Source organism: Haliaeetus leucocephalus, unplaced genomic scaffold, assembly GCF_000737465.1.
Source record: "Haliaeetus leucocephalus isolate CR32 unplaced genomic scaffold, Haliaeetus_leucocephalus-4.0 Scaffold196, whole genome shotgun sequence".
Taxonomy (NCBI): Eukaryota; Metazoa; Chordata; class Aves; order Accipitriformes; family Accipitridae; genus Haliaeetus; species Haliaeetus leucocephalus.
The window spans coordinates 787,012-809,103 of NW_010972632.1; the positions used below are offsets into that span (position 1 = coordinate 787,012).

Consider the following 22,092-nt stretch of genomic DNA (forward strand, 5'->3'; position numbering starts at 1 on the left):
CCACAGGAGGGCAAGCCCCCAGCAGCAGCACACGCCGCCGCCGAGCCGGGCCATGCTGCTGCTCCTCCGCGCCTCCTCTGGGCGCCGGGAGGCGGCGGGACTTTAAGAAGTTCCCTCGCTCAGGGCAGGTCTCAGCGCTGCACCCGCCTCCTCCGGCCCCCGCCCCGGTGCCCCGTGCTGGGGGTGGCCCTGCCGGTGCGAGGGCTGCCCCCCGCGCCGGCCGCCCTCTCCCCTCCGGGTCCGGGACGTGCCCCGGGGAGGCCGGCAGCGGCGGCCGCTTTCTGGACCGCGCTGCCCGCCCGAAGTGTCGTGGCAGAGGCCCCGAGGCGGCTGTTGGGCCCGGGGCAGCCGGCCGCCCCGCCGGCCCGGCTTGCCCACTGCCCTCTGTGCCCGGCCGCCTTGCAGCCCGTCGTGCTGACGGCGATGGCAGAAGGCGCCGGGGAAGGCATTAAGTCAAGCTGGGCGGCAAGCCCAGGGCCCAGGCGCTTGTGTGGAGCCACCAAGGCCTGGCCGGGATGTGGAGTTCGCTCTGGGCTGAGGTCGGGCCTCCCCGCCACGCTGGCTGGCCTCGCGTGGCGTGAGGCGGCGAGGAGGGAGCCGCAGGCTGGTGCCTGCTGGGCCACTGGGCTTGGCAAGGGTGATGAACCAAAAAGGGCTGAAGGTTTATCAGGAAAGGGCCCTGTAAAGCGACACAAGTGAGGTGGTGTCTTGTCAAACTATGCGTTTTGCATCTGAGGAAGAGCAGCTTTCGGCCCTGTTCGGAAGAACAACTGCTGCACGTGTCTCAGCAGAAGAGCTGAGGGATGGTCCTTCTCTTAGCATTTACAGATAGAAACAGGCCCTGCCCCAGTGATTCACATCATTTTGAGATGCTGCCTTTTTTTCTCCCCCAGTGTTGGATACTCTACCACTGTCCTAAAACAGCCATTGTTAGGACTTTGTGTTTTGTTAATTGTTTAAGATAGTTCAAGTTTGATACCGGTGCCTGTAATAGCCTCATATAACGAGGTCACATGCCAGCCAGCTCAGGCCAAACAGCAAGACTTGGCCTCAAGCCCAGGGTGAGAGCACTGTAATGCGACTGCCGGTGGCAGAAGTCCTTCCATACCCATCGCTGTTTTGTTCTGGGCTACTTCTCAGCAAAAGATAAGGATAAAACACAGTGCTGTCAGGTTTTTTTGCCTCCCCAGTGAAAAATAACTTAAATGTCTAATCATGAATGGATGCTGTGTTTGCTTTGGAGGAATATTTTCCAAAGGTTTTTCCAAATGAGAAATTCACCTCTGCCACATGCTGCTCTCAGTTTGACTGTGTTGGTGAAGTAAAATACAGAATTATATTTTCCATAGAATTCCCTGTATAGGATTACCAGAGGGAAAAAAAAAAAAAAAACCAGTAGTGTTTAAAACAAGATTCTCTGTGTACAAGTGATGGGCATGGCCAGGAATTGGAGGCACATGCAAACTAGGATAGAGAGCACAAATATACAATGCTGAAACAGGAGGAGAGTGCGTATGCATGACAAAAATGAGATGGAGACAAGGGGCGGGGGGGGGGGGCTGAAGGTGACCAAAGCTACAAAGCTCTTGCTGTGTATTTGGAAAGATTCACTTCCACATGCTCCCAGCTCAGGGATTCACAGAATTTTTTGTGGTGTGAGTTAAGTTCAAATGGATGGTGATGGTGCAGCCAAAATCCTTTCCACTTGGAGAACAAAATTATATCTCACACTAGGTTTTTAATATAACATTTCTGTTATATATATATAACTGCTTAAAAAAAACAGGAGAGGTGAATTAAAGGACCTTCAGTGACAGATTTCTGGTGGTAGAGGGCTCTTTGATCTAACATTCGATAACAAGATGCAACGGTAAGACATTGAATCTGACAGATTCAATCCAGAAACCAGGAGCAAATTTTTAAAAAGGGTAGTCAAAACTGATTTTATTGTCACATAGGGGTGACAGGTATGGCCAGGGGCACAACCACCACCACAACCACACTACCAGAAGTTGCATCCATTGACTCATTGCTAAGGTAACTATCTTCAAAGAATTATATTAAATTTATGATCTGAAGAATGCACAAAAGAGAAGGGCTACTGAAAACTAAACACTGTTTAACTTAATTGTCTCAATCAATGTCAGCAGACATTTCTCTAGCATAATTTATATCTCAGAGGTGTCGAGGATGAAACCCACAAAACTCCTCTTTAAAAACAGACATAATTCACTTCAAAGATCAGAGCAGCTCTGGTTAAGATAGTAGTAGTGGGCTTCTTCAGGCTTGAGGAGTCCAGTGCTTGTCAGCACATTACAGCTATACTTGCTGAGCGTATCAGATACAGCAACCAGAAGAGTCCAGTGGTGCCCAGAAGCACAGTGGTCACACCCAAGAATGCAGACATAGAGACGAAGCTTGTTGAGGTTCAACAAGGCCAAGTGCTGGGTCCTGCACTTGGGTCACAACCACCCCACGCAGCGCTGCAGGCTTGGGGAAGAGTGGCTGGAAAGCTGCCCAGCGGAGAAAGACCTGGGGGTGCTGGTCGACAGCTGGCTGAATATGAGCCAGCAGTGTGCCCAGGTGGCCAACAGCATCCTGGCCTGTATCAGAAACAGTGTGGCCGGCAAGAGCAGGGAGGTGACTGTTCCCTTGTACCCGGCACTGGTGAGGATGCACCTCAAGTACCGTGTTCAGTTTTGGGCCCCCCAATACAGGAAAGACATTGAGTTGCTGGAACAAGTCCGGAGAAGGGCAACGACGCTGGTGAGGGGTCTGGAGCATAAGTCTTATGAGGAGCGGCTGAGGGAGCTGGGGCGGTTTAGTCTGGAGAAAGGGAGGCTGAGGGAAGACCTTATAGCTCTTTACAACTACCTGAAAGGGGGTTGTAGTGAGGTGGGTGTTGGTCTCTTCTGTCAGGTGGCTGGAGATAGGACGAGAGGAAATGGCCTCAAGTTGCAGCAGGGGAGGTTTAGATTGGATATTAGGAAAAATTTCTTTACTGAAAGGGTTGTCAGGCATTGGAACAGGCTGCCCAAGGTAGTAGTGGACTCACCATCCCTGGAGGTGTTCAAAAAGCACGTAGACAAGGCACTTCAGGACATGGTTTAGTGGTTTGGTGGACATGGTGATGGTTGGGTTGACGGTTGGACTCGATGATCTTAAAGGTCTTTTCCAACCTAAACAATTCTATGATTCTATGATTGGCACCACAGGGTAGGAAATAGCTGACTTTATATTTTTTTACTGTACTGGTAGTCTTTTCAATACATACCAGTTTTAGAATACCAGACATTTTTTTCTATCCTTATCCCAATGAACACTTCCATTAGGACACAGACTGAAGAAGTAATGGTATAGTATTAGTGCCAGTCCAAGTTTAAGACAATCTGAAGGCTGTGGCTGTTGGTTACATGCTATCTGCTCCTTCTGTCTGTATCATGTTCCTGGGTGTAGGTATTTGCATTCATTAGGCAAGAGTATAAGCCCTACAGCACCTCCTGATTTAATTTTTCCAGGAATCTTTGCACTTCAGATCTGTCTATGTACACCTAGGTTGTTCTTTGTGAGTGTGTGTGTTCTTACAAAGCCAGTTTAGGTTGACAAAGAAAAAACACAGGCAACTGGCTTGCTCTTTTTAAAAAATTTTCAGTTGTTTACTTGAACAAAAATGCTGTTCAAATCCATAAAAGAATGATTTTGCACCAAGTTTTAGGGTTTGAATACTGACCGATATTTGACAATGGTAGAAGAAGTAGCTCTGCTTTGAAAGCCACCAAGGCACAACAGGCCTTTGCAAAAGTTTCACTCACTAGTTATTTCTTTCTGTGAATGCTGATTTTCTTTTACATGCATCCCTTGTGCTTTGGTTGCTTTTTAAAGCTGTTTATTAATATAAATGCCATGGTGGCAGTTAATGAGTGAGTCATCTCAGTAAAACCTGAGTTCTGCCTCTTTGTGAAACTTCATCCAAAAGTTGAATTGAAAGTTTCTGAGGTTTAAGAAATTCAGATAAGTTTGTTTCCTTCATTTCTGTTGCACTTCTGGTTTGGGGGCAGAAGAAGAAGTGGAGAAAAGATATGAAAGTGTCTGGTTTTACAAGATTTCCAGTTTCATTTTGCAGGCCCAAGAGATTCAGATAAGCTTTAGAAACCATACACTTTCCAGAGTAATCTCCCAAGGTAAATAACAGAAGTGTTGTCTCTTGAAGAAAGTCAACTTGATTAAACAAAACACATGAGACACAGGGGAAGACAACAGAAGCAGCAAAATGGCAACATATCCAGGATTTACATATGACAGGTTTAATGTTATTTTCAAATATGTTACAGCAAATCTTTCTTCAGATAAAAATTACAAATTAAATACAACATTTAAAAATCATGACAAATTAACGCTTTGCTGTGAATGTTTTTGGAAGTGGATTATTGAACAGGCTATCACATTTAAAAACTAACCAAAACAAAAAAAAACCGCTATCTTCCAGACTCAAGTGCAGATATTTTCATTTAGCTCAAATCAGGCTGCATGTGTCCTACTGAAGTCACCCGATAATTTCAACGTTACAGTGAAGAGAGGTTTGATTTACTGATAGCAGGTCAGATGGTAGAAAGGATGCTTGAAAAGGTATTTTCTTTCTCCTCTAGCTGAGAGTTTAAGCCTCCAGCCTTCACATTAAGTACTCCAGAGAGTTGCTGCAGCTTTTTGAGCCATACTAGACATCCAGTTTTAAAGATATGTGGCAGAATTTTCTGTGCTGACCAGTTGCAGGTATTCCAGGGTACCTGACCGGTAGCTAGCTACCCGTGAAAGCTCCTGTGTCTTGGATCCTTCGTTTTCCCTTTTCTGAAGAATGTTGGTTATCATCTCTGCTAAGTCAGCTTGTAACCGCTGCTGGTTCTCTCTAAAAGCAACAGGATGGAAAAAAAATTCAGTGATTCACATGTTTTTAGTGATCCCCAGTGTTTTTTAAACATTTCTATTCCATTTTCATCTTAATGATATTCACACACTACTTATAAAAACTGTGGGCAAAACCAAATTCAGGTTCTGGATTTGGGAATATAATTCAGGATTTCCATGTGATTTTTCCAGATAGTATGGATCAGTGTCTCTGGACAGGAGGTCTGTAGCTGTGTCGTTACCGACTTTGAAAAAAATCATGATCATTTGCATGAAAAGGAAGGCATGAATTAGATTCACTCGCAATCAAAATAGATTCTAGCTCTCAACACCATTCCTGGCACCAGCACTTCCACTATTCAACTTCAGGTGGCCCTCAGTAACAGAGTTGCCAGCTTTTCATAAATTTCTGCAGTGTATCTGGCTTTTGCTGAAGTACCCCACATATGACAATTTTAAGGGGCAATTTTATCAGTCATAGCCTATATGAGGAAGCAAAACCAAAAACATCACTGACCACATCAAGCTCAAAAGGTACTTTCAATAGTTGAATTCCAGAATAACTGCCAATTTGATAATTCTGATAGTCTCGACAGATCATATTAATTAAAAAAAAGGAGTTCTGAGTTTACAAAAGAGATGTACCATAGAATTAGGCTTGGCAGTATTTCCTGCTTAGCCCAGAGACAAACACTTGGACTTCCCATTAAAAATAGGGAAGATCATAAGATTATGTAGTAGATTAAAAGTTTGATTCTGTTTTGGTTTTGCAAATGTCCTGAGAAAACCTTTATCTTTCTCTTAGCCTCCTCTTTCCTCTTAGGTAATAGGAATAAACGGGCAGAAAATTTTATTTGTGCAATGGACACATTGTGTAAGATTCAAAACTTTCGCAGTAGGAGTAAGCTATAACATTTACTTATGCCTTTCACCATAAGGGATCCCAATGTATCCAGCAAACTACAATTTGCAATAGAATTGCTTCAAGTTGTACTGAAACAGTCGTTTCAAAGCATATATCAGCAAATTCCCTCTTAGTAAAGAGTGACTGTAAACAGGAGTGTAGAGCAGAAAGTGAGGAACTTCCACATTTAGTGAGTTTGCAGGAAATTATGCAGTACTTGTATGCGAAATACACATGAAATAAATGCAGCCAGTTATACTGACTTCAGTTTTGCATAGTTTCTCAAAAACAACACTTCCGCTATTACTATGTTTTATTCAATACTAATGCAATATGATAGCTCAGTTCCAGGACATCAACCTCATATTTTTTTCCTGATAACTTATCTCTTATGTGTTAGAAAGTAAGATTTTGTTCAATTTTTAAAGACTTTATGCCTGTGCAATACTACAGTAACTTTGTCTGCCTCTTCTAGCCAAATACTGCTTGAAATCCTGCAAGTTTCATTCCTCCTACAAGTTCCCCTGCAGGAGCTCACAGGCATAACAAGGTATTACAGAGAGCTGCATATTCAGTTGCAGTTATCTTCTCACTGTACTGTCACACACAGGTGCCATTAGGACCAAAGTTTTGGGAATATTAATGTTTTTCATTTCTCCATCCATCTCTTGCACTTACCGCACCAGCAACTTGTCCTGTAAGTCTTACTTCCCTTCCAAGGAAATGAACCTGTTAAGCACTTTATATATACAAATAACCTTCAGCACACACAATAGTCCCATGTCATGAATATTTACACGTTTATATGCACATACACGATTAAGCCTATGACTACTGAAGGCAAGCTGAGTGGTATAACAAACCCACAAGTGCCAGGGAGGAACAGTGAAGGCTAAAGCACAAGCACTGGGAATTTATCTTCCCTTTTCACATATAAAGACCATCTTACACAGAAGGAGGTGTTGGGAGATTGTATTTCTTGTCCTCAGTACCCGTCAGCCAGTAGGTAATCTCTGTTCCTCTGCCCTAAATACATATGACAAAGAAGAGAAAGCACAATTTCAGGATTAGAATGCAATTTCCTGTAGTTAATTTACTTAAATAATACTCTATTGCACATTGCCATGTTTGTCTTTTCTTGTTTTCAGTAACTGATGCTCACAGCAAAGGATTAAAAATCAGATTGAGAAGAATAGTAACAGGGGAGATGCAGCTGCATGCCCGCTCCCTTGTTCCATGACCTGAGACACATGCCATAGGAGAAGTGATTTGTGCAGCCTGCCACCAGCTCCCAAGTACGGACATCTGCCAAGTGTCACAGACTGAAATAAATGGATTGGTAGATAGACAGATATTGGAGCATGAGCAAATTAACAATAGATTCAGCTTCCCTTCCATCAGACTCATTCACTCCACAAGTTTCTGTTACAAATGGTATGTTTCATTTATTCTCCACATCTTCATGTTGCTTTAATTTATGACTTGGGGAGCTCTTCATTGCCTGCATTGTTTTTATAGAAGAGTCTTCAACCACTAGAGACTGTGATACCAATTGATCTGTAACCCTTGTTCCCCAGCTATTAATCAAGTTGCGGGGTACTCTCAGCTATACAATACTTTTATACTACCCCTCTTCTCTGTGTTCATGCATGTGCATGGTAAAGGTTACCTTCAAGTACGTTTCTCCTCTCACTTCATACTGGAACTGGCAGTCTGTTCTTTTCAGGATATTAATAGTGGAACCACTTACATGAATCCTTAAAGCTTAAAAAAAAAAGAGACAATGAAAGCTCAGCCTGGAACTGTACCACATAATCCTATTAAGTATATGTGAAAACTAGTGCTATAGCAGAAGGTCTTCCAATTATTATCAACATGAATTCTGAGAGTCAAATTAAATGAGAACCAGTTACACTGCTGTACAAAAAATCTGACCCCACTACATTGCATTGTATCTAGGGAGGAATAGCTGGTACAGCCGTTGATCTGAAATACAGGTGACCGTGGTATCTGTAGTATTTAGATGCCAAAAGGGAAAAGAATAATTGGGAGTGACCTATATAGAGAATAGTCATGTGAAGACACTGGGCAGAAGGAAGAAAAACTGGCTTTAGCCAGAGTTCTGTAATGGTGAAGTTGAAGGCATAACTGCTTCAACTTAAAATATACTTAAAATTTACACAACAAAGCTGTAATACAATTCTAGGTTGAACTAAAATCTGCAGTTCATAGAGTAAAATTAAATTCCAGACCCATAAGTGTCATATCCTCTAGAGGAACTCAGCCAGCAATCTGGCCTAGGTACTCCCTGTTACCAGCACTGAAGCATGGAGAAGGAACAATTCTTTTTTGGCCAGCAGAACAGTGAAATAATTGGTAATCAAAACAAATAGGGCTCCTTCATCTTTAAAACTTCTGCAAGCTGGTAATAAATTGTTCTCAGCTGAAAACAGATACTTCGGTCACAAACTAACCAATAGCCTTTTGTCCTGTTACACTGACAGCTAAAATTAAATCCTTACGCAAGCCAGTGGATTCCATCCGTGAAGCTGTGTTCACCGTATCTCCAAACAAACAGTAACGAGGCATTTTTATTCCAACCACACCAGCCGCACATGGACCTAGCAATGGGATGCAGAGAATGAAAAAAGGTGGATTAAGAGACTATTCGTTTGGAAGGTGTCTCACTGTTGCAGAGCAGCGCAGTTGTCTGCTAGAGCTCTGCATTCCTCACCAATGGCAATACTCTGTACCTCACTTCCCAAAATATCTAGTGGTCTTCCCTTCCACTCCAAGCCAAGCATAGCTCTGTTAGTCTTGCATAATCCAATAAGAGCATAAAAGGGACATGGTACAGTTTTTTATATTGCAAAGTACAGTTACTAACTGTCTGTTTTGGAAGCAAGAGAAAAAGAGAATAAGCTTCATTATGGAGGGGTGCATAGCGGTGCCTCAAGTGGTTTCCCAGTGCCTCAGTCACTGTCACTGATATGTTCCTCCCCTGGCAGCTGGTGTTCAGGTGGTTGTTGAAACAAGTGGAAATAAAAAGATAAAATTTCCCAAAGTACTTGGGATTGTTGAGCTATCTGCAGTTCCCCTTTGATAAAAAGTATTTTTATGGATAAATTCAAACATTAATTCCCACATAGGCTTGACAGAACTTTTGCCTCCAAAAGCAAAATATACAGGCCTGCACTTTTTGGCTAGACAAGTATAGCTGGCCATGGCTGATCTCCACTTTGGTCAGGAAGGAGCGATCTGTGAAGGCTTATTTGATACAACTGGCTTAATCATACCAGGAACAATGGCAGGCACTCCTCCTAGCTACTGACTTAAGCTATGAATGAATGAGTATGGGCTATTTCACTACAGGGGAGCAAACCAGTGGCTTATTTACTTCTGTTGCTCTTCCTCCAGGTACATTGTTTTCAACCTGATTCTTCATGAGGAGAGCAGTTGCATGTGATGTACTACCAGATCTTCTATGGATGTCTATTCTGTTCAAAAACAAGGCAAAAACATTGTCATTGTTGTCATCTAGCACTACTGTGTACCAGAGTGAATTCCAATGCGAATCCAAACAGGCAGACCCGGCAGATGTCTCAATTCAAAAGATCCCATGAAGCTGAGGATGTCCAGAGCCATCATGGAGATGTCTACTGCATGCCGGTTGCCATTTCTGTTTGGTAAACCGCTCACCACCATGTAAGCATCACCAATGGTCTCCACCTGTAGAAACAAAAGCAGAACTCACTACCTGCAGACATAGCAAATTACATATTTGGTTAAAAGCAGAAAGGTTTTTATCTGATCCTCTTTTTTATGATCAAACATTTCTTCCCTGGACAGCAGGATTGATTAGTTTAAGGTTGCTGACACCTTTTTGGTATATGAGTGTTCATAACCGTACCCAGCATTCCAGTTAATGAATCTGTGACCACCTAGTATAGAAAATTTGCTACAAGCAGGCACACTGAAAGCATGTTGAAATGAGGTCATCTTGACCTGTTTTTCTCTCTTTTGTCTTTGCTTAGAAGGCAGATTCCCAAGTCTACCACATCATCCAATTTGATTTGTGTGTCCCCTGGTTGTTCACTGAGCAAAAGTGTGGAGATAATCACCTTGTAAACATCATGATGGTCAAGAATGTGGTCAAAGTTCTTGTAGATATCATTCAGCATATCTACCACCTCCATAGGGGTGCTGTATTTGCAGAGTGTGGTGAAGCCAACAATGTCACTGAAGTAGATAGTGACTTCTTCAAATAGCTCTGGCTCTACCAGGCCAGTCTCCTTCAAAGATTTTACTACTGGCCTGTGGAAATAGAGAAGGCAGGAAGACAGATGAGTGGTGTTTAATATTAAAGGTATTTTTTCATGCAACCCAACCACATCATTGCTTTCTGTGTAGGAAACATCAAATAGTTTGCAGAAAACTGCCACTGTAATCGCATTTTAGATGCTCATAATGCCTTTCAGCCAGGGACCTCAAAGCACTTACTAATGTTAATTAACGCGCTACAGCCTTACAAAATCCAAGTATGTTAATAGCCATAAGGAAACTGAGGCACAGACAACTGAGCTTTTTGGCTAAGATCAGAAATAGGGGTATTGACTCAAATTTAAAACTGAAATTCTGAAACTTCTGATATGTAGACCTACATTCTAGCCACACAATAAGTAAGAACAGACATATTTTTTCTGTTTCTCCAGCACAGAAGTAATTTCATCCTGATAATTATATCACCTCATCCTGATTTCAGATGAGATATCATAGTATGATAATTTTATGGAACAAAAATTCAATACCATGACAGTCACTATCTATTCAGAGGGACCTTAATTTTCTTGCATTTCTAAGTCCAGGAAAATATCTGTTCCTAGAGGAGATACTAGAAGAGAGTAACTGACAGAGACCCAGAAAATTATAGGTATTGCACAATGTTGTGTTCTATCTACAAGGAGACAATAATAGAGTGGTAGGAACAACAAAGAGTGGAAGGAAACATGGATTCCTTGTGGCACAGTCTACACAGCTAGATCATTTCAAATTTTCCTCAAAAACTGGATTGAACAGACACTTTTTTTTTTTAGATGAGTCATAAAATCAATACCCTGACTACTTAAATACCCTTGAAACTAGTAATGACTTACCAGGATAGTTTTACTATTCCAAATGATTGCAATACCAAAATTACTGGCATTACCGATATTATAATATCAATAATACTTGTCCTATACCATACTCTGAAGCATCCATCTGGCCCAGTCTGACCCAGTGTGGCCCAGCCCACTTCAGCTCCTCTGTTGCATTGCTACCAGCCTGAAGTTGGACTGCACTCCTGCTCTCCAGCTGGAGACACTCCTTCTACCTAGCGAGATGCTGGAGCAGAACAGAGCTCTGTGATGTGGGATCACTGTAGATCTATGTGTTCCCCAGAAGGCAGTGAAAAAGAGTTTTGTGATGGAAAATGGGATCCTGTGCTTGAAGAGAGGTGGAGGAAGATAACGGGTCCCAGTACCATCTTGGCATGAAACTCCACCATAGGGTGGAGACCTCAAGGACAGCTTCTTCTTTCCTCCCCAGCAGGATCAGATCAGAGGGGAAGGAAATGGAAGATTAATATTAATCCCAACCCCACTCACCAAGAATCACATGATATATGTAAATAAAATGTCAGTGAAAATCCTCCTGGCCAGTTACCTTGGAAGTAACATGAAATTAAGCCTGTCTGCTCTGTCTCGCTCTGCTTTGTATAGCTCTGTCCTTTCCTCCACCAGGTGCTCCAGGTTCCGGGAATACAGCTGTAGACGACGGATCAGGGTATCCATGTAGCTTTCATTGGTCTGGCCATGGTAGTTACTGGAAGTAACAGAAATACACAGGAGCCAGCAAGAAAGGTTGATGGAAGCACATCATTGAGAGAGGCAAAAAAGAGGCAAAAAAGGAGCAACGGAAAACTTCTCCAGTGTTTGACTTCCATGTAGTTAGAATTCAAAGCGCCTCAGGCGCATCATTCTTTTTCTTGCTTGGAGGGCTTAGGTATATGAATTGAAAGTCTGTGATCCATGCTTGTCACTTAGAGCTGGTAAATCTTAAAGCACCCTTAAATCACCTAGCCCTGCTAATATTGTCAACATTCATTTGTAAAAAGTAATTGACAAGCTCAAATCCTGAGAGGAAGCTAAAGACAGTAGGTAGAAAATTGCATATAATGTTTAGATGGGCACTTCAGCTGGAAGGATTAAGATAATTTGGGGCTGCCTGTGTAGAAGACAGAACAATTCAATGGAACAATTAGCAGCCCATAGGCTAGTTTTGCTCACAAGATCCTGCAGACTCCAGCCTACTACCTCCTGGAAGCAGAATTATGGTAACATGAACCACTCATAACCCTTGTTTGTCTGGGCAGCCTGCACTTGCCAAAGCACCCTGAAAGTAAATGGGGCTGGGCTGACTGGAAGAGTCAGATTAGTATTGTACAACCACTCATACTTTAAACAAATCTTTATGTCAGGGATGCTCCATCTTAGACCCCCCGTAATGAGAACACCATGTTGCATGTGGCAAGAGGCAACCTCTTTGCTTTTGTAGGATGGAGGCTTAGGAGCTGAACCAGGACGTCTTTCTATTCAGCTGCAGTAAGATTATTCAATTGATACATTCACTTATGCATAATGCAGTTTTCCTTCTGCCCATATAACATGTAAAATGATGTGAGTACTGTTGGGGCTTGTTGATGAGGAGAGCTTTAAAAACTGGGGAGCAATTTCCCAAGAGAAATTATAAAAAGCTCACTGTTTGGACATCTAAATAATTAATTCAGACCAAACTCTGTAGGAACAATGCAGCATTTGCCAGGTGAAGCTCCTGTATAACCCCACAGGGTTCATCCAGCTATGGCCCTTTTTATCCCACAATTTTATACCAACAAAACCCTGTAATTAATACTTCTGGTGAGTTACAACCCCACACTTCTAGTCAGCTTAATTTGGGACCATCCAAACTCATTTATGGCCACAACCCAGTTCATCCAAACTTTCTAATCATCCTCCAAACATTTATGTGCATTCATTTCCTGAAACTTAGATGACATGAGTCACTATCCAACTCTTGACTAGAGACAGGGGGTGAATTACTTGAATGGTTTAAATCTCTAATTATCCAGCTTGCTACTTTCACAATGTACCAATTTGAGGTATGGTGATCATCTTACCCTCACTCAGCTAATACATGCATAGATGCTCATGTACACACATGTACATACACATACACACGGGCTTGCCTCCTTTTCTGCCAAAGAATAAGAGAGGTTCTAAGTGAAGACACCCAGTTTTTCCACTGACTAAATCATAATCAGCTTACACACTAAAATGAGCTTTCTAACACTTAGGAGGAGTTCGGAGCATCTTAAAAAACAGAGCCTCTGCTGCTCACCTGAATATTTTAGCCAGAGTACTCTCAATTTTCTTAAAGTCAGGCCTTTTCTCTGGATCTTCCTCCCAGCAGCTCTTCACTAGTGTATACACCTTCAAACAAAAATTTAAGGAAAGTCCACCTGAGTAATGGATATAGAAGAATAATGGTGCTAAACAGCACTAGTTTCTTAGGGAATTTCTGGTTACTCTTGACCGGCAACATATTAAAATGTGTGACTAACTCTTTTGAACCTATGGTTAGGACACTCATTGCAGGTATCTTAAACTTAACTCTGTGGTGACTAGTGACATGATCTTAACTTGAACTTGCAATACATAAATGAAAGGCAAGTAAATGGATCCAGCCTTGCAGTTAGTGCCAGATACAGTTATTGACGTGGAGGTAAATGCTGTGGTAATTATTTTTCCAGTGTCATGAGTTTGGGGTTTTTCTGAAACTGGTGATTCAGCCAAAAAGAATGGGATTCATTGCTGAATATGTGGATGTCTGCAATACATTTTCACCTAAGCAAGAAGCCTTAGGGGCTAGGTAATCAGTGGAGAGAGCTATATGTAAGGTATGATTCATTCCATCTTAAAGAGAACTAAAATAGGTCAGAAGAGTTGTACCATATAAACGTTCATTTCTTTCCAGTGAAATAATTTTCATGCGTTTTATTTCATTTCACTGCTAACAACTGTAGAATACTGGTTTTTTTCCCATGAGGTTAGGGCATTTGGCATAAAATGTGCATAGCTTTCATCCTCCCATGATCATGGGCTCTAGTTTGGCCAGGACTTCCACCCTTCACAGAGAAAATGGCTTAGTTAATTATTAGCTTACTTCCATCTGTCTTTCTCCCACTGTTTCCAAGGACAGGTCTGGTCGGAAAGGCTTCACTCCCTTGCCGCTCTCTACTCTGTAAAGTTTCTCTAGCACAGGAAAAAGATGCAAAGTTTTAAACAAAAAAAACCATAAGAAGGACATTCCTTGCGGATAGTGTCCTAAGATGTTACGAGTTACTGTACAAATAGAAGCCTTGAAGACAGTTCCCTCATTTTGATGTGAATTTCAGCTTTGGAGCTTTTCTAAATATATGGCACAAGATCAAAACTGGCTGGCTTGGAGGCCCCTGAAAGCAAAATGAATGGGAATGTACATGAGTATTTATTGGTCACGGTAGACATGGTTATGGCATCTTCCCAAATGAACGTTAGGCATTATTAGTGTGCCTCTCAGCATGAAGTATAGTGAAATACAATGTGGAAAGCCCATTGCAACTTGATCAAAAGTGTGGAGACATACAACTCTCATCAGAGCGGTTCAAATCATCATGCAGATGCTCAGCTTCCTTAAAACTAGGCTATTAATGTATATGGTTTAAAAATATTGCATTTGTTAGCTCATTTATATTCTTATTCATGAAATCTGTTCTATGAATGTTTTTTGGATTCTGAACACATCAGAATGCAGGCTACATTTGCACAACTTGATTTAAGCAAAGTAAGTGAGAGCTAAAGCAAAAATCTCTCTCTTTGTCCTTCTCCTCCAGACGTCAAGAGTTCCAGAGGGAGGGAGTTAAAAAAGAAAAGCAATTTGTTACCTCTGGGGGAAGAAAGGGATCCATGAACAAGCATGAAACACATTTATTAATAATGTCTGATTATATTTGGGAGACAGTTTTACTGGAGGAAGCATATAATGAGCTGAGGAAGGTTTGTAATCGTGATGGTAGGTGCAAGTCTTGAGCAGCTAGGGCTGCCTAAGCATGCCCACTGTTCATGATCACCCTAAGAAGATAGAGTAGCTTCCAGCTTTGTGGTACAGAAATGACAGACTAGAGAAGGAGCAAGAGACTTGAGTCTCCCAAATGTTATGGAGTGGAGACACTGCTAAGAAGTCTTCTGGGGGCTGAGGGACAGAAGAATCTGTGTAAGTATCATGTATGCAAGAGGAATGTGTTGGATTTCCACGCTGCGCACACACCTTAGAGCAGAAGTAACAGCAACTATTAGCAACACTGCAATTAGCCAGTGGCAGAAAGTAGTGGAACAAGGAGGCAGCTTGAATTGAGTGTTAGTACGTGACAAGATTTCACAGTCTTGAGCAGTGAATAAGGTGTTTCTGCAGAAGAGTGGAGCAACCAGCTGGCCTAACAGCTGTCTCACAGAGAAGTCAGTGAAGAGGACTCTGACCTAGTTACTTCTCTACATTAGAAATCCAGTTCTGAAAGCCCATCATCTTTGTGGGACTTCTTTTCTCTCATTAGTAGCACCATTATTGTATATTAAGTTGATTGATGCATATTCGCAGGTTGAGAAGATTGGCTCACTGAATACCTGGAAGTTGAGTTTAGTTTTCCTAAATTGGTGGATGGAGGCTGGGTACAGGGGTTTTTAAACAACTCTCTTAAAATCTGAACATAGTCCTTGCTGCTGCCAATGAAGTCCTGGAGAAGTGGTTATATCAGTTGTCCTGAAGTATCAATATCATGTCTTCTAACTTGCAGAGATTAACTTCTGATAGCCTAGCCATTGAAAGACTTTCTGCAGGAGACTTAAAAACCAAATGAGTCTAACACACAACAGGGATATTTCTTTGCCCATTACCATTGACTCTAATTTGGTATTCTTTTCCCTCTTTTTATCTTAGCTATTTGTAAATTAATGGACACCCCAAGTTTGAGCTACTCTCTTCCAAAGTTAGATGATGCCACAAACAAAATTCAAAGTTGTTTGAATAAGTATGGTCCGCCCTCTTGCTTCCTCTTCTTGGCTAATGAATGAATCCAGACATTTAAATGAGGAGCCACTTCAGCAATACATAACAACACTCATTCCTTTCTGTTACATGAAAATTGATGAACTGCTGAAACTAGGCTGAACACATTTACTCAAACTGCATAATCAAAAACCAAGAACACCAAAAGCCATTAGATCAGCAACATATATATCTTAGACATCCAGTAATGCTTTTAAGGAAAAAGCTTTGGGGAGAAAACAATCTCTTCACTGAATGGAAAACTTAAAATTTCAACTGAAGTTTACAAAGCAGGTATTTTTTTAAGTTACACTGAACCCAGACGTACCAAACAGGCTTCAGGCCCTGTGAGTTTATTGCTGTCTTACTAAACATACTGATCTGTGTGAATATCTCCAGCAACAGCACCTGGCGGTGCTAAAAATTTCAGCTGGATGGATTAACCTAATGCTATTTGAAAGGGACGGTCCTTTTAAAATGACAAAATGCAGTGTTAAGAAACAGGTCAAAGTTAAAAAAAGGAACCAGGTTGTGACTATGACAGCCAGGGTCAAACACAGAGCAGTGAGGATGCCACCACATCTCAGAAGTGCCCAGAAACACTGTGTCTGAGGCCAATTAAATAACCAGTAACATAACACAGAAAAACTGTAACTACTCAACCAACAGTTAAATCCATAGTTTGCTATGGATTTGCTTTGCAAGTCAAAATGAGCAAGGAAGAGCATTGCTCTTTCCTTTCTCCATCTATTTTGGTAATATTTGTAAAATCCTTGCATTAATTAGGATTATGCCTGCCTCTTCCCAAGAAAAAGGAACAGGAAGACTTATTTTCTCTACCTTATCTTAAGCATGGAGTCCTGAAGGGTTTGCTTGAAGGGGAACAGGCATTTCTAATCTCTTTTAGGTCCACATTTATATTAAAGAGTTGGTGATGTGAAATACTGTGTTTCCCCAAATATGAACATAGATTTGCGATAATGTAGGATGATGAACATGCCCCAGAAGTTATTCTTTAATGTATCTCAGGAAAAGAGCTAGTAGGCTGTCCAGCTGCTGTGCTAGATGTTTTAACAAATGTGAGGCGGATCTATCAGAATGACTCAGAGGTAAAGGCAATGTCTAAACTTGTTGTTGGTAACTGTCACTAGGAAAATCCCAAACCCACACATGCTTTTATGTCAGTTCTAATATATAGTAATGCTTGGGATTGACTGGGCTGTTAGCCACTCAAAAACAATGTCACAAAATGCACAAAATAGGGTTTAATGGATGCACTACAGGAGGAGATGCCTTTTCTGACAGAAGTTAAATGACTAAAGTTAATTTTGAAAGGCTTGAATAACGTCTGAATTGCCAGTTTTTAAATGCCAACTGTTCTTGTGTCGTGCTGCTGAGTTTTTGTTGTTCTGTGTTGACGTTGCTGATTTATGAAGCCTAATGAGTGAATTATTATATGTTGTGCACCATTCATAATAGAAAAACCTCCGTGGCCTTTAAATGTTACAGTAAATCTGAACAGCATTGTATGACGTTAACTTCTGTAATGCTGTGGCCAAGGTGAGGAGGGAGAAGAAAGGGCAAGAAAACTCAATGCAAACTTTATTTACAGAAAGAATAAGGACACTTGCCCCCACAGTGAGATCCTTCAAAGAGGCTCTTCATTCATCACACAGCAAAAGAAGCAGCAGTTCAAGAAGCTATCAGAGACAGTGCCTTTCACAAAACCTGGAGAATGGGCCGGTTACAGCTACACCATCCCAAAAGGCCAGAAGGCTGCAATGGAGGAGAAATTCGTGGATTTACCTTTGTTGTCCCGGCAGTGCCCAGTGTAGAAGGTCTCCCTGCGTAGGATGATTTCTTGGGCAATGATCCCGTAGCTGTATACATCACCCTTCTGAGATACATCAGCATGACGGAGATGCTCAGGAGCTGTCCACAGGTCTGAAGATCCATATGACAATGAGGGATGAGGTAAAGGGGGAAGGGAAAGAAGTAATTGCAAAAGGGTGATCCTTCTCAGAGCATCCATTGTCTATAGTGATATTTCCTTTTACTATTTCCATATCAAACCCAGAGCCCACTGGTACTGTTTATTTCCTGCTTTAGCATTTTTCTTGAAAAGCTGACATCAATACAGGTTAGATAAACCTCTGATGTGGTAGTTTTCAGTTGTCTGGGATTTGCTGACCTGAGGTGCTCACACCTCCAGAAAAGTTATGGTTATTGGCCATGAACTTGCTTTTCTTAGCTAGCTTTCATGGGCTTCTTAGAAATAGCCTATGCATCTGTATAAGACCAAGGAATGCCAGTGCTATAAAAAAAATCTGAGCCATAAATTATTGAGCTAGATGAATGGAGTTTGTTATAGAAGATGCCAGATGAGAAGACTCTAATATTTCCCAGCGGCCTTGATGTCATGAATCTATTGAAATAACTCTCAAGTGCTTTTGAGCCTGACATAATATTACCTGCTCATAACCACTTTCTTTCTACAGAAATTATTAATCTGTATTTCTAGTGCAACACGCACCATTGTACCTCAAAACCAGAACGCTGCCATGGTATGACAGTTTGTTATGACATGCTGGTGATGTGTCATAACAGTGACCTGCACACAGTGACCTTGAAGACAGTGTTATGATACCAGGCTGCACCATCTAGCCACAATGAACCTGTAGATCTCTTGTGAAACAGTAAGTTTTCTTCAAGGAAGGAAATCTAGTAACCAGAAATTTTGAGGCTGCTTGTGAGCAATGAAAGAAGATAAATACATTACAATGTCATAATAATATAAATTTAAATATGAGATTTGTAAAATGAAGAATGAATAGAGCATTTACATTCAGTGCACTTTTCTTACTCTTTTTTTATGTTCTCATTGCTAGTCTTGAACGTGTTTGTGTCTGAATGTAAAAATTTTCTCTCAACCCAGTTGCAAACACATTTTCTTCCCAGATCATATACTGCAGTTATGGCACAGTGCTGTGCTTACTATACCCCAAACTCTACTATACAGTTTCAGATGACATAATTTCAGATGGGCTCATCTTTTCATTCAAGATCAAGTAAGAAGGAAAAGATGAGTAGAAAGGAGTGCTCTATTTCACAGAAATGTCCTATGAATATGAGATGAACAGAAAATGTAGAGAAAAGCTGTTAAAATTATTCCAATCTGATTGAGCACAATTTGCTAGATTCCTACCTAAGGAATGAAAAACATTAAGGTTATCATTGCATATCATATACAGATTTTTTTAAGGATGATCAGAGTCACAAGTGTTAATGTTTAAATTAAATCACAGAGCACTGTGGTAACACATGCATCTGATCAGTGACAAGATCATGTGGTACTTAACTCCTTTTTTTCTTCACACAAGTTCAGCTTTACTGCTGAAGAGAGCTATTTGCATGAAGGCCTTGGATGCTGAAAATGTTTCTTGCATATCAGCCACATGTGAAATCTGTTTTCTAAACTGTAAGTTGAAAATACATCTTTCCTTTCCTTCTCACCTACACTGCCTGATTTCTTTCTCTACCTCTAATAATTGTCTTTCATTGTGTTATTTAAGTGAAGACAGTGTTTTCAGATATCATTTGACTGCTACATGAAACAAAATCATATTGTATGTTTTATACTGTGTACAAGATGTAATTAGGTCCAGCTGGACTATGAATATAAGAAAATTCCATTGGATTGTAAACCATGAAGGAGAGTCCAACTGGGTACTGTTTTTACCTTTCCTTGGAGGCAGAATTGAATTACAGCCAAAATCAGTGATCTTCACTACCATGCGGTTGTCTACCACACAGTTTGTGGATTTGAGTCGACCATGGACTTCAGTTTTGCTTGAGTGCAGGTAAGACATCCCCTGTGGTTGATAATAAAAGAGGAGGAAAGCAGGACGACATGTGAGACACTCAGCTGTTACCAGATTCAACAAGAATGTAAAGTATTAGTGTAATATCTGTCCAAGTAATTAAATGGCCTTCATCAGCAATGGATATGCATAAATCACAGTTCCCTGTCATGGAGGGAAACAAATATTATTTTACAGAGGAGACTTCCAAGATTACAGGAACAGTCAATGTTAAGAAACAAGGAGATGGATCATGTTGTGGAAGACTATCCTTCCTCTTAGTTAACAGAAGTCTGACATAGCAGCTTGGGTTTTGATAAGATTAGAACACAAGAAATTAGAAAAATTTATTGCCGCCCGCAGAAGTTTTGATTTCACTTGCAATAAATGCTTTCTTGGTAAATTTGTACAGATTTCTTGGAATGTCATGCAAAAAAAGTTCTTCCAACTACATGTTCATCCAATGGACACCATAGGTGTGAGGAATTGTTCTTTTTATCTGTATTGTCTTTGAAGATTACCATACACAAGAGACTTCATGCAGAAACATTGCAGCAGAACCTCTTCAGCAAAGCAGATGGCTAAAGAGGGGTCTAATGCACTAAGGCTTATATAGAATCATAGAATTGTCTGGGTTGGAAGGGACCTTTAAAGGTCATCTAGTTCAACGCCACCTGCAATGAGCAGTGGCATCTAAGGCAGGGGATCAGATTAGACAACCATAAAGGTCTCTTCTGACTGGACTGATTATGGTTTTCTCTGTACTAGTCAATACATATCAGCTATCCATGAGCTAAACTCGGAAGTGGGCACCATGAGGACTGGCAGATGCAGTTTCAGCTATATTTTTCCTGAGATTCAGACTCGGCTCACAACACACACAGGCATACAAGGGTGTGTAGTTTGCCTGTTTTTACTGATAACCTCTGAATTTATCTCATTTAGTCTAAGACACTCAAATACAGTGCAATACATGAGAAGGGGCCAGCACTGAGGCATAGCAGGAAAAGGACATCAGTAAGTGGGTGTAAACCGAAGAAGGGAGTAGGTATGCTAATTTGCACTCTCTTGCTACTATTTATTCTGTTTCCTCTCTCTCTTCTGAACTAATTAAGCTCACACCTGCTTATAGCCTACTGCTTGTTGTTTTTCTTCCTATAGTCCTCTTTCCTGTAGTTCAGTATATGAAGCACAATCTATATTCTGAATGGTCTTCCACTTAAACTCCTACACGTATAGCTCATCCTCTTGTATGATAACTGGTAGCTAGATAGACTTTAATCAGGGTTACCTAGCTCATGTGGTCATGAATACACAGTATGACATGCTGGGTTTTCTCTCCAAATACTGGATACCTGTAATTGGGAATGGATCAGCAAATGCTGCAAGAGATCATTGAGACATGAGCTGAGTTTTGGGCACAGTAGATGTATGTCTAAGATACAAGCAGCCTTCAAGAGATGCAGTCCCTGGAGAATGTTGTTGGACTGGTTAGCCTGGACCTATCTAGATCATGCCAAAATTTACAGAGGCTGTGTGCACACTATATCCAAGGAACACATTTCTTGATTAAGCAGCTTTTATCATGCAGCCCTGATGACACTATCCAGGATGTTTTGCCTGCTTTAGGTCCTATTTCCTCCAGCTGTGCCTTCTTCCAGCTCCTGCTTTCATCAGCCAGGAAATATACCCATTGCTACAGCAGAATTCCCAATCAGTTTCAGCATCAAATGGCAGGCAAAGGTAATTTTGATTTCCTTATACCAGGGCTTTCTTCTTAACAGTTTCTGAAGGCAGAAGTCTTATACATGTGCCTGATAAAGTTTTCCTCTTTCCTTCCAACTATCCTATGCACCTACCTGCAAACACAGAGCCTATTAAGAACCCACAATGTGGTTCTCAAAATTTATAACAACTTCCAGTGCAGTACTCCTAAATCCTTGAGGCACTCTTGTAACCTCTGCTCTGAAGCTTTAGTTCTGACTGAGAACCCTTTTCCTGACACAATGCAGGAATATTACAATCCCTTGCACAATATCCTGCAGCAGCCCCTTATTTAATAAATAGTGTTGCAACAACAGTGTGTGCACTAATAACTGCAAGGCTTGATTACTGCAATTCCTTCTTAGCAGACCTTTAATCAGAGCTCTTTGGTCACATGTAGCCAAATCCATGTAGCTACAGGTGGTGCCATCAGACTTAGAGACAGCAAAGATAGCAAAAAAAAGGGGAAAAAAAAAAAAAGTA

At 41.2% G+C, this 22,092-nt stretch overlaps 2 protein-coding genes across 2 annotated transcripts in view; both read right to left on the reverse strand.

Annotated features, from left to right (window-relative positions):
* PLBD1 (phospholipase B domain containing 1) overlaps positions 1–54 on the reverse strand; it is a 41,867-nt gene extending 41,813 nt beyond the window's left edge. The window contains exon 1 of the mRNA XM_010565860.1: positions 5–54. Within this exon, the coding sequence (XP_010564162.1) occupies positions 5–54 (50 nt within the window). The remainder of the gene's footprint in view (positions 1–4) is intronic.
* Positions 55–4,728: 4,674 nt separating this feature from the next.
* The window catches only part of GUCY2C (guanylate cyclase 2C (heat stable enterotoxin receptor)), a 46,983-nt gene continuing 29,619 nt past the window's right edge, over positions 4,729–22,092 (reverse strand). Inside the window, 11 exon segments of the mRNA XM_010565849.1 lie at positions 4,729–4,903; positions 6,756–6,832; positions 7,476–7,570; positions 8,329–8,427; positions 9,361–9,535; positions 9,928–10,120; positions 11,510–11,668; positions 13,244–13,335; positions 14,069–14,157; positions 17,792–17,929; positions 19,725–19,857. Of these exon segments, the coding sequence (XP_010564151.1) occupies positions 4,729–4,903; positions 6,756–6,832; positions 7,476–7,570; positions 8,329–8,427; positions 9,361–9,535; positions 9,928–10,120; positions 11,510–11,668; positions 13,244–13,335; positions 14,069–14,157; positions 17,792–17,929; positions 19,725–19,857 (1,425 nt within the window).